Raw genomic sequence first — 12,832 nt, forward strand, 5'->3', positions numbered from 1 at the left:
TATTAATATATATATAAATAAAATGACTAAATGCATTTAAAGACCCATTCAGAGATGCTAATGAGTCTTTTTTTTCTTTTCGTCACTGTGTGTAGGGGACCTGTATGGGGCCATTGGATCACCAGTGCGGCTGTCGAGGACAGTGGTGGTGGGCCGGAGACAGGAGCTGGTCCAGAGACTCCTCTATGTCCTCACCTACTTCATCCGCTGCTCTGAGCTGCTGGAGACCACATGCTGGACAGTGCTGAGGATGAGGCCATCGTCATGCCCGGTTCCCTTATCACCACCTCCTAAGGAAAGGAGAGGTGGAGGAGTCGGACTATGTCTTTGTTACTGTCCATAAACCCAGTGAGGACTACTTGTCCACGGGTGCCATGGCCGTCAGACTGAGGCAGAGGACAGTAGTTATCCTTCAGACAATAGCCTCCAGAGCAGCAATATACAGATGCTGAGGTGGAGCATGGCGCTGGGAATACACCCAAGGAGGAAGATGAGGATGAGGAAGACGAGGAGGACAGCAGCGAGAGTCAAGGGTCTAGAAGCAGTGTGCTTCAGACGGGACACAGTCAGGGCACAATTCCCATTATCAGGACTGCAGAAGCAGCTGAACCTGGGGAGCTGCGCAGGGAGTCTAGCAGCCCGCTTGGTACAGAGGCACGAGTGGAGACAGTGCTGCGTGTTGGCTCGGCTTCCCCAGGGAGCAGGTCTGTGTGCTGGATACAGAGACCAAAGGTGACCTGAAACTTATTGTCCCATCCATACCACAACCCTTGCATCAAGTCCGTCCCCACCTCCCACCACAGAGCGTAAAAACTCTTGGACAGATGCTGGGATGGATGCAGGGATGGGGAACCAGGCCACCAAAGTGCTGGTTCCTCGGTCTTTGGGAATCCCCTAGAGAAGAAGCCCCCAGATAAGAACCTGGCCCGCACAGTGCCAATGCCAGTAATAACGGAAACACCATGACAGGGCCCATGGCTTTGACTCTAACAGAAGAGGAGGAGCCAGCAACGAAAGTCACTTTCCTAATTGGAGACTCATGTCTCTGACTCGGACACGGAGAGCCGCAGAAGGAAGGTGGAGGAGGAGATTAAAAAGCACAAGAAACACCTCAAGGACAAACTTCACCCGCAGCTGCTCTTGCATCAGCAACAACAGCATCATCAGCGTTATCAACAGCAACCACAGCAGCTGCAGAGAGGAGCAGATTCAAAGACCAGCAACACCAGTGCATCAGAGGACCAACCAAACAGACCAAGGTGGCTCCAGCCCTGCAGCGGGTATCTAGTAAAGATGCCCAGTGGACCCAAACTGTATGGATGATTTTGATGAGTATTTCAGCTTGGAGAACCCCGTGGAGACAAGGACAATAGACGATATGGCCAAACGTCAGGAGCCCACTACCACGGACAGTATGCACAAAGACTTGCTGGACCCCTCGGGAGGCCCCCGGCCTGGTGACTTGGGCAGTCACAGCTTTCAGGGTGGAGTGAGAGTCAGGGTTTGGGTCTCTGTTTAGGTTCAGGTAGAGGAGAGGTGGGGTCCAGCAGGAAGGGAGACACCTTGTTGGATGTCCAGAGGAGATGCAGGTGTGGGTCTACAGACTCCTCCGACACATGTTGCTGTAGGGGCTGTTCTGTTGAGCAGGATAAGGGCCTTGTGTTGTCAGTCCTCGTGGATGGAAGCAGCACAGCAAAGAGGACCAAAAACGCAAGGTGGTTCCTGTCAACGACTGGAGATACCACGCAATGAGAGCTCAGACAGCGCGTTGGGGGACAGTGAAGTGAGGAGAAACAGAGGACTGGAGGAGGAAGTGCTCGTGCCCTTCCCTGGTGTGAGTAGAGGAGCTGCACTGTTATGAAGTGGAATTCAGTATTTATATCAAGTGCTTTGGTTGTAACCAGTAATATCATAGTAATATGATAGTAATTGCAGGGGATATGTGAGAATAACATTTTATATTCATCGTTTTGAAACAAAAAAATAAATAACTCATGTCATATGTTTGATTTACAGAGCAAAGTTGGTGGAGAACTATTCAAAGCCAAGCATAGCCAATTTTGGTCGGTCTCTGTTTGGAGGCTACTGCCCCACCTACGTGCCAGACTTTGTACTGCATGGGATGCCTAGTGACGAGAAACTACGGCAGAGCCTCATGGCTGAATTAACCCATGCTGTTCAGGTAAGTATTTGGACCTATTCTTAGGGAGATATACTTTCTCATTGCAATATAGAACACAGAATTTTGAGTATTGCCATACCCTTTTTAGAGCCATGAAATTATATTCCTTACATACACACATAGATACATACACATGTAAGGAATCTGGTTTTCCTTTATGTATGCATTTCATGGTTTGATTGACTGTTCTTGTCCTCTATAGCATCCAGTATTGGATGAGCCCATAGCGGAGGCCGTCTGCATTATAGCAGACACAGACAAGTGGACAGTGCAGGTGGCCAGCAGTCAGAGACGAGCAACCGATGTCAACAAGCTGGGGAAGGAAGTCCTGGTGTCCAGCCTGGTTTCCAGCTTGTTGCAGTCCACTCACCAGCTCTACAAACTCAACCTCTCACCCAACTTTGTAGGTTACACCTCTCATGTTGGTGCTGTAATGTGACACAGAAAGACTTTCTGTTTTAACCACTGATCAATTTGCCTGTATACAGTGATCACTTTGTTTCTTCTGCTTTACCAACCATACCCCTGTCTCTCTCCTCCTCCTCTTCAGTGTATAATGCACCTTGAGGACCGCCTGCAGGAAATCTACTTTAAGAGTAAGATGCTTGCTGAGTATTTGAAGGGCCAGACGAGAGTCCATGTGAAAGAACTGGGCATGGTCTTAGGGTAAGTAGTCAACTTTTATTCTAATGTCACAGGTGCTGAATAGCTCTACCTCAAAGTGATGAGTTCATTACATAATGAAAAACCTATCTCTAGTAATCTGGAGAAAGAGTCGAGGACACCAGATGAATCTATAGAACAAGTTTTAAGCTGAGTTATCTGGAGCTGGAGCTCTATTCAAAGTACAAACAACAATTGAAATTTAAGTAAATTTGCCAGGCAAATCTTTAGACCAGATACGTGGATTCAGTCCAAGTCAGATCTGTAGCTGCATCTGTGCTGCAAAAAATAATGTCACACATTTACTCTTTTGGTGGTAAACAAATACACATTCAGTGCAACGTGAAGTCACAGTGACCATTGCCTCAGGGTTTATGGCCAGAAGAGAGTTATGTTGAATTGATCTTATGTCATTTTCATTTTGGTACTTCAATACCGTGTTCTGATCTTTGCTCTTGTTTCTTGTTTCTGCTTTTTGCAGAATCGAGTCAGCGACCTTCCCCTGTTAGCTGCAGTGGCCAGCACTCACTCCCCCTATGTGGCTCAGATCTGCTATGAGACTGTAAAGACAACTGAGGTCCAAGCAGCCCGAGGAAATCAGTCAGACCTGGGTGGTGCCACTCAAAAAACGGCCGTCCACGCTCCGCAGCTGACCCCCGACATGGTTTCCTGTCCCGTGTGCCTGGGCTCAGTGGGATCTTTGCCTTGAGCCTGAGTGGTGCACGTCTTTACGGACCACAGCCAGCACCACCCCTCACTACCACTGCTGCTGAATTTGGTGCAATGCTGATGTTGCACCACAGGGTGGGGCTAGAGACCACAGACCTAGAGATGGAGTGAGGCTCTGTGGATGACTGAAGCATCCTCAAATGACCTTCTCCTGTTGTTTTGAATGTTTCTTTTTAAAAACAGGACTTGTTTATTTTTGGACACAAAAGCCAAAGACTTTATTCATTTTCCCAGGTAGAAATGAAGTATCCAGCATGATCAGTTTAATTCTCAGCCAACAGAGATATGAAAAATACAAAACTTAAGAACAAACTAAGATATGAATAAATATAAATATTAACAGCTGATTTTAGGTAATCAAGTACAACACAGTGGTGACTATACTGTATGGTCAGGAAATAAACCTAACAATGTAAATAAAAATGACATGTATTATATTATATATATATATATATATATATAAATAAAATGACTAAATGCATTTAAAGACCCATTCAGAGATGCTAATGAGTCTTTTTTTCTTTTCGTCACTGTGTGTAGGGGACCTGTATGGGGCCATTGGATCACCAGTGCGGCTGTCGAGGACAGTGGTGGTGGGCCGGAGACAGGAGCTGGTCCAGAGACTCCTCTATGTCCTCACCTACTTCATCCGCTGCTCTGAGCTGCTGGAGACCCACATGCTGGACAGTGCTGAGGATGAGGCCATCGTCATGCCCGGTTCCCTTATCACCACCTCCCTAAGGAAAGGAGAGGTGGAGGAGTCGGACTATGTCCTTGTTACTGTCCATAAACCCAGTGAGGACTACTTGTCCCAAGGTGCCCATGGCCGTCAGACTGAGGCAGAGGACAGTAGTTATCCTTCAGACAATAGCCTCCAGAGCAGCACATATACAGATGCTGAGGTGGAGCATGGCGCTGGGAATACACCCAAGGAGGAAGATGAGGATGAGGAAGACGAGGAGGACAGCAGCGAGAGTCAAGGGTCTAGAAGCAGTGTGCTTCAGACGGGACACAGTCAGGGCACAATTCCCATTATCAGGACTGCAGAAGCAGCTGAACCTGGGGAGCTGCGCAGGGAGTCTAGCAGCCCGCTTGGTACAGAGGCACGAGTGGAGACAGTGCTGCGTGTTGGCTCGGCTTCCCCCAGGGAGCAGGTCTGTGTGCTGGATACAGAGACCAAAGGTGACCTGAAACTTATTGTCCCATCCATACCCACAACCCTTGCATCAAGTCCGTCCCCACCTCCCACCACAGAGCGTAAAAACTCTTGGACAGATGCTGGGATGGATGCAGGGATGGGGAACCAGGCCACCAAAGTGCTGGTTCCTCGGTCTTTGGGAATCCCTCTAGAGAAGAAGCCCCCAGATAAGAACCTGGCCGCCACAGTGCCAATGCCAGTAATAACGGGAAACACCATGACAGGGCCCATGGCTTTGACTCTAACAGAAGAGGAGGAGCCAGCAACGAAAGTCACTTTCCTAATTGGAGACTCCATGTCTCCTGACTCGGACACGGAGAGCCGCAGAAGGAAGGTGGAGGAGGAGATTAAAAAGCACAAGAAACACCTCAAGGACAAACTTCACCCGCAGCTGCTCTTGCATCAGCAACAACAGCATCATCAGCGTTATCAACAGCAACCACAGCAGCTGCAGAGAGGAGCAGATTCAAAGACCAGCAACACCAGTGCATCAGAGGACCAAACCAAACAGACCAAGGTGGCTCCAGCCCTGCAGCGGGTATCTAGTAAGATGCCCCAGTGGAGCCCAAACTGTATGGATGATTTTGATGAGTATTTCAGCTTGGAGAACCCCGTGGAGACAAGGACAATAGACGATATGGCCAAACGTCAGGAAGCCACTACCACGGACAGTATGCACAAAGACTTGCTGGACCCCTCGGGAGGCCCCCGGCCTGGTGACTTGGGCAGTCACAGCTTTCAGGGTGGAGTGAGGAGTCAGGGTTTGGGTCTCTGTTTAGGTTCAGGTAGAGGAGAGGTGGGGTCCAGCAGGAAGGGAGACACCTTGTTGGATGTCCAGAGGAGATGCAGGTGTGGGTCTACAGACTCCTCCGACACATGTTGCTGTAGGGGCTGTTCTGTTGAGCAGGATAAGGGCCTTGTGTTGTCAGTCCTCGTGGATGGAAGCAGCAACAGCAAAGAGGACCAAAAACGCAAGGTGGTTCCTGTCAACGACTGGGAGATACCACGCAATGAGAGCTCAGACAGCGCGTTGGGGGACAGTGAGAGTGAGGAGACAGAGGACTGGCAGGAGGAAGTGCTCGTGCCCTTCCCTGGGTGAGTAGAGGAGCTGCACTGTTATGAAGTGGAATTCAGTATTTATATCAAGTGCTTTGGTTGTAACCAGTAATATCATAGTAATATGATAGTAATTGCAGGGGATATGTGAGAATAACATTTTATATTCATCGTTTTGAAAACAAAAAAATAAATAACTCATGTCATATGTTTGATTTACAGAGCAAAGTTGGTGGAGAACTATTCAAAGCCAAGCATAGCCAATTTTGGTCGGTCTCTGTTTGGAGGCTACTGCCCCACCTACGTGCCAGACTTTGTACTGCATGGGATGCCTAGTGACGAGAAACTACGGCAGAGCCTCATGGCTGAATTAACCCATGCTGTTCAGGTAAGTATTTGGACCTATTCTTAGGGAGATATACTTTCTCATTGCAATATAGAACACAGAATTTTGAGTATTGCCATACCCTTTTTAGAGCCATGAAATTATATTCCTTACATACACACATAGATACATACACATGTAAGGAATCTGTGTTTTCCTTTATGTATGCATTTCATGGTTTGATTGACTGTTCTTGTCCTCTATAGCATCCAGTATTGGATGAGCCCATAGCGGAGGCCGTCTGCATTATAGCAGACACAGACAAGTGGACAGTGCAGGTGGCCAGCAGTCAGAGACGAGCAACCGATGTCAACAAGCTGGGGAAGGAAGTCCTGGTGTCCAGCCTGGTTTCCAGCTTGTTGCAGTCCACTCACCAGCTCTACAAACTCAACCTCTCACCCAACTTTGTAGGTTACACCTCTCAGTGTTGGTGCTGTAATGTGACACAGAAAGACTTTCTGTTTTAACCACTGATCATTTGCCTGTATACAGTGATCACTTTGTTTCTTCTGCTTTACCAACCATACCCCTGTCTCTCTCCTCCTCCTCTTCAGTGTATAATGCACCTTGAGGACCGCCTGCAGGAAATCTACTTTAAGAGTAAGATGCTTGCTGAGTATTTGAAGGGCCAGACGAGAGTCCATGTGAAAGAACTGGGCATGGTCTTAGGGTAAGTAGTCAACTTTTATTCTAATGTCACAGGTGCTGAATAGCTCTACCTCAAAGTGATGAGTTCATTACATAATGAAAAACCTATCTCTAGTAATCTGGAGAAAGAGTCGAGGACACCAGATGAATCTATAGAACAAGTTTAAGCTGAGTTATCTGGAGCTGGAGCTCTATTCAAAGTACAAACAACAATTGAAATTTAAGTAAATTTGCCAGGCAAATCTTTAGACCAGATACGTGGATTCAGTCCAAGTCAGATCTGTAGCTGCATCTGTGCTGCAAAAAATAATGTCACACATTTACTCTTTTAGGTGGTAAACAAATACCACATTCAGTGCAACGTGAAGTCACAGTGACCATTGCCTCAGGGTTTATGGCCAGAGAAGAGTTATGTTGAATTGATCTTATGTCATTTTCATTTTGGTACTTCAATACCGTGTTCTGATCTTTGCTCTTGTTTCTTGTTTCTGCTTTTTGCAGAATCGAGTCCAGCGACCTTCCCCTGTTAGCTGCAGTGGCCAGCACTCACTCCCCCTATGTGGCTCAGATCCTGCTATGAGACTGTAAAGACACTGAGGTCCCAAGCAGCCCGAGGAAATCAGTCAGACCTGGGTGGTGCCACTCAAAAAACGGCCGTCCACGCTCCGCAGCTGACCCCCGACATGGTTTCCTGTCCCGTGTGCCTGGGCTCAGTGGGATCTTTGCCTTGAGCCTGAGTGGTGCACGTCTTTACGGACCACAGCCAGCACCACCCCTCACTACCACTGCTGCTGAATTTGGTGCAATGCTGATGTTGCACCACAGGGTGGGGCTAGAGACCACAGACCTAGAGATGGAGTGAGGCTCTGTGGATGACTGAAGCATCCCTCAAATGACCTTCTCCTGTTGTTTGAATGTTTCTTTTTAAAACAGGACTTGTTTATTTTTGGACACAAAAGCCAAAGACTTTATTCATTTTCCCAGGTGAGAATGAAATTTTAAGATATCGACAGTACATTAACAATGAATTTTGTTTTTTCAACTGCTTTTTTCTGTACAATCTTAAACCCAGTCGTACAAAGTGAAGGACTACATGTTCAAAGGAAACAGATGGACATTTTTAAACTTTACTTTGAGGTAAATATCATTGAGAACATTTATCAATCTCATGCCAATTATGTTATGTTGTTTATCTTCATGTTTTTGTTTACAAGCCAAATTTCCCTGAGATATCTCAACAAATCTGACAAATTTAATTTCTTTTTTGTCAAATTGCAATGCACACCTGACTTTAAAGCCTATGTTTTTGTGGCAGAGGTGGTAATCGATGCACACCATGATTTTTAGTTCAACAAACTGGTTTTGAAATGGCTAAAAGTGGCTTTGACATTCTTATCATAGGTACAGCACTACCTCAGATCTTCATATGGGCAGTGGATGACACACACATTTACAGCTGCCCCATAGAAAACCCTGAGGTATACTTTTTAAGCTATTTTAATCAGAGGAATGTCAGCGTAAACTGTGTGCAGACTCTATGCTGTGTTCTTTGAAAAAGGGAAGGCTGTTTAATTCTTTAGGATGATCGTTACAAAAAAAATGGAGGAAAAACATATTTTTGCGTCAGATTGTGATTAAGAAGGGTTCCTTTCTACTGTGGAAAAGCTAAAACATGCACCATCTATGTATATTTTAAAACTAAATGCTGAAATATTTTCACACTTTTATAGCTTTGCCACCTTTATACCATGTTTACGGCTTCGATGTTTGCTGCAGAGGGAGGAGAGAGAGGAGGAACACAGTAGGCCTTATAGTGGATATGTATGTATCAGTTAACACTACTGTATTTTCAGAGATGTTTCTATGACAGTTATACTCACAAAAACACACAAAATGCAAAATACAAAACTATGGTAGCACACTTTTATCTTGTTTTCCTTTTGATTTTCCATTACATTGACAGGTAAATGATTTTGGCTGTTACGCCATATACCCAGGGTGCGATTTGCTGAGTGTAAAGAGTTGGTTTCCCAGCTTCTGCTTTTGGATTCTCTCCTGGGCATAAAGTGTAACCTGCAGCGGGGCCAAGGGGCATTATTTCATTATTCTCAATATTACTTTTTTGTCGTCTCTTGACAGCATTGGGAATTAATCTATATTTTCTCTGTTTTATTGCAGACGAAATAGGGTGAGTCAAAAATTTCCCAAAGAATGACTGCATCATTTATAATAAACAGTCAAAAGCAGAGAGGAGTTTCAGATAAATGCACATCCATACTGTCTTTTACCACTGTACCTCTGTGCTGCAAATTTACCTTCATGCCAAGGGAATTGCAAGGCAGAGGAACAAAGTAGTGTGGTGTCTGGTAACTTTATTTGAAGCTCCGTATTGTCTACCATTAAGGTGACAAATCCCCAATTGTGGCTCAGGTTTGTGTGTTTTATAACAGAGCTTGTTGATTGGCTTTATGTTCAACTGTACACTGTGAATAACTGGCAGTGTAACCCTGAGAACTGGACAGTGTTTGTCTCTTTCTATAAAGTCAAATCGCACCCTGAATATGACCCAAGTCTTAATGGAGAAGTGGCATGAATGCATCACAGGCTTCTGGAGAGCTCCTTTTGCTGGTAAAATTGATACATGCTTGTTATTGTATTGAACATGCTCAGCTATATCAGCCTACGTTTTGTACAACCCAGCCATTATGTTTAAAAGGTATGAATTTATATCTGCTTTTCCCTCTTTGTATATGAATAAATTATTTAGTTGCTCTTGGTATGTGTAACAGTTCACATAAACTGTACATATTCAGTTTATTTCCATGCATTTGTACAGAATGTCTTTTAAGAACTGTCTCCTCAAATTATTTTTCCCAATTTTATGGGAATGTTGTGCAATAAAGATGCCGATGTTGAGAATTTATGTGTCTGTGGGAATGTTTTATGTCACAGAATCAAAGGGAAAGGAGGGAAAAAAATTCTGGAAAAGTTAAATATTGGATGTGTGAATATAAAATAGTTTTCCCAAAACGGAATACCGGAGATCCAAGAGCTATAATTCAAATCCAGGAATTTCATAAAGAGAGAGAGAAAAAAACCCCTCTGTAGTTCTGTACTGACAGTATGTACACATAATGAAATTACCCACAGAACTGAGCTGTAGATATGACCACATATTGCTTGTTTAGAAGATATTGCATTAAAGCAACATTACAAACAAGCTTTATGTGAAACCACAGGCCTGGCTCTGATACAATGAAGCAGCTCCAGGCTCTTGTGTCTTCACATCTCAGATTAGCAGCTGTGGTTCCTTCTCTCTTCTCCCACAAACACTGAATAAACTCTCCCAAGATTGTATAATTGTCGCGTGTGAAATGGTTTTAGGCTTGCGGTTATCCCAGTTGGGAAGTCTTATTTTCTTTTTTCTTTACCTCCAAATTGATTTATTTACACGTTTTAATTTTATATGCAGAATAATTTACCCATTGCTATAAAATGTATTATTTTTTTTAAACAGACTGGAAAGTAGCTATAAATTAGCGCAAACTCTATGCAAGAATAGGACTTTTGTTTAGATTGGAGGTCAACCGACGTCTAATGCTCACCATCTGGATCACACATTTTACCCACCTTTGAATTTACCACCCTGAAGCTGGCTTTGACGCCACCCCACTCCACCTACTCGCAGCACAGGAGGCAAAACGGAACGAGCACCGCAGTTATGCAATAAAGAAAGGAGTGTCCTGGCTGGAGGCGTATACACTGGCAGCAAACATGAACGTGTCTTCTGTCAATGAGGACATCACTGTAATCCCACTTTTCCTCACGTGTGTGGCTATTTTAGGAGGCGATCAGAAAGTGACACTAAAACAACTGACTGCCAAGTCAAATGTTTCATCTAAATTTAAACAAACTAAAGATGCGTTGAGCAGTTGTGTTTTTGCAATAAAAAGTTTAAGTGTAAAATAAAACGCCAACATATGAGCGTCACTTTAGATTTTCTACTAAAGCAGAATACGTGAATGTCTTGAGTGAGATTCTGCTTTTAAACGCACCTACAATAAACCTGATTATTCCGCAGTTTGAACAGCAACCGTCCATGGTTGTATGAAGTGTCACAAGTCAAAAGGGAGGACCTGTGATGCATTTTAGTACTCACTTGGAAGCTCGTACGTTTGTACCTCGAAACTACTAAACGCCACTTGCAATGATGTTAGAAAACGAGACTATGCAACTTTAGATAAAGTTAACAACACAGCTTTTGTCTTGTAACTGAAAATTTGAAATAATAAGCATAAAACGCGCCCTTACACAATTCAAAACATGCAGGGGTTTTGCTTCTACAGCCTAATTGGTCTGGTATGACCAGTAGCCTTTGGTAGCTAATAATAACTAATGTTAGCAAAACTTTAGATAGATGTTGCCTTGACACTGATTAGCTAGGTTTTTATCCAAATGCAGTGAATATCTTAACCGATTTTTGAGAAAAAATGATTGCGTTTTCATTGTGATTGTGTTTCAATCTGCTACCATTATTTTAATATTAAAAATTGGTTCACTGACATAAATTCACTGATTCTCCAGTCAGATGCCATATGGCCTAACTATTACCCAGTTATGTGCCCACTCCCAAGCGCTGAAATCCAATGTTTACAAATGTAGCCATCACTTATTATGTTCATGTGACACTCATGAATCCTCATATTCCCGACAGTATATGAATGCAGCATCATCTCCACACAGATGTCGTCAACTCCGCACAAGAGGAGGGATCTAAATCTGAACTCCTGGATCTGTCTGACGGTCGCTACCGAGGTGGATATTTCCTTTAACCAAAGATGTACACACTTCAAGACAGGAGGTCCAAAAGATTTAACTTTCTGTCACTTTCTTTTTCGGACGCTCAGTAGTTGAAAGTGAAGTTGTTTAATTCTCTCCTGGAGAAGAAGGAGCTCCTGGTCGGTCCGTTTAGGAGTGAACTCCATCCATGCTCGGCTCGACGAGGACGAGATCCACGGGGATGTGATTTTGTTCAGCCCGGGTCGGCTAAAGAGCAGCTAGGAGAAGTGAGATTATCTAGGGAGGAAGTAAAAGCCCTGTGGTGGATTTGAGCCGAAGTTATGAAAATGACCGGAACCATGGAAACTTCTTTCAAACTGGCTTTGAAGAAACCGCCCTCGCTGCGGACAGCAGAGGTAAACAAAACTATCGTGTCTTTAATTAGCATTGCCTTGCTAATGTTAGCCAAAAATTAAACAAAAAGACAAAAAGTGTTGCTTCACCTCGCTGTAGGAAAATCCACTCAGCTGTCAGAGGAGTTATCATTAAGACTACTAAGTACAGTCACATATTAAATAGATACAATATACACACTGTACATGACTTAACTGTTTGTAACACTGAAAAAGTAGAGCACTTGGCTGCATGTTCAATTCAGAAATGACGCTCAAAGAGTCAAACAAAATCATACAGGACAAAGTGTATCAGAGGCTTCAGTGGTACCCAAACTGGGGTGCAGGGGCTGTAGTGGGTCCTTAGCAGGGTCTCAGGGGTCCCCATCAAAATAACTCTCCTCTCAAGACGGACTGTTTTGACCTGGAAGCTACAGAACAAACTTTTTTATAACATAAGAGCTTCAAACTAAGGACTGGCAGGTTTCGGTCCTTGGCATGGAAAAGTTTGGGGGGAAACTCTCCTACTGTACTGCATTCTGGGCCTACAAATACAGCCTTACTGAACAAAACATAACGTCACAGCTTCCCATCAGAGGGCTTATGTCAAAGCCCGGGAGATAGTTTGTGTAAACTTAAGTTTGAATGAGGCCAGTTAAATTTAATCACTGCTGCTGTGACATCCCTCCCTCCCCCTTCTCTACCTCCTCCCTACTTGAAGCTGTGGAAACACAGCTGGCTTGTCATTGCTTTAGTTACGCTCTCTGCCCAAAAATAGCTCACGCCGTACTCCCTTCCAT

General features: G+C 44.4%; 1 protein-coding gene across 1 annotated transcript in view; it reads left to right on the plus strand.

Annotated features, from left to right (window-relative positions):
• Window positions 1–9,784, plus strand: part of fnip1 (folliculin interacting protein 1) — a 45,841-nt gene extending 36,057 nt beyond the window's left edge. Inside the window, exons 14-18 of the mRNA XM_022762315.1 lie at window positions 4,115–5,867; window positions 6,051–6,216; window positions 6,420–6,620; window positions 6,768–6,883; window positions 7,363–9,784. Coding sequence (XP_022618036.1) covers window positions 4,115–5,867; window positions 6,051–6,216; window positions 6,420–6,620; window positions 6,768–6,883; window positions 7,363–7,441 — 2,315 coding nt within the window. The 3' untranslated portion in view covers window positions 7,442–9,784. The remainder of the gene's footprint in view (window positions 1–4,114; window positions 5,868–6,050; window positions 6,217–6,419; window positions 6,621–6,767; window positions 6,884–7,362) is intronic.
• The last annotated feature ends 3,048 nt before the right edge of the window (window positions 9,785–12,832 follow it).

The sequence above is a fragment of the Seriola dumerili genome, unplaced genomic scaffold, assembly GCF_002260705.1.
Source record: "Seriola dumerili isolate Sdu_G_001 unplaced genomic scaffold, Sdu_1.0 BDQW01000449.1, whole genome shotgun sequence".
Classification (NCBI taxonomy): Eukaryota; Metazoa; Chordata; class Actinopteri; order Carangiformes; family Carangidae; genus Seriola; species Seriola dumerili.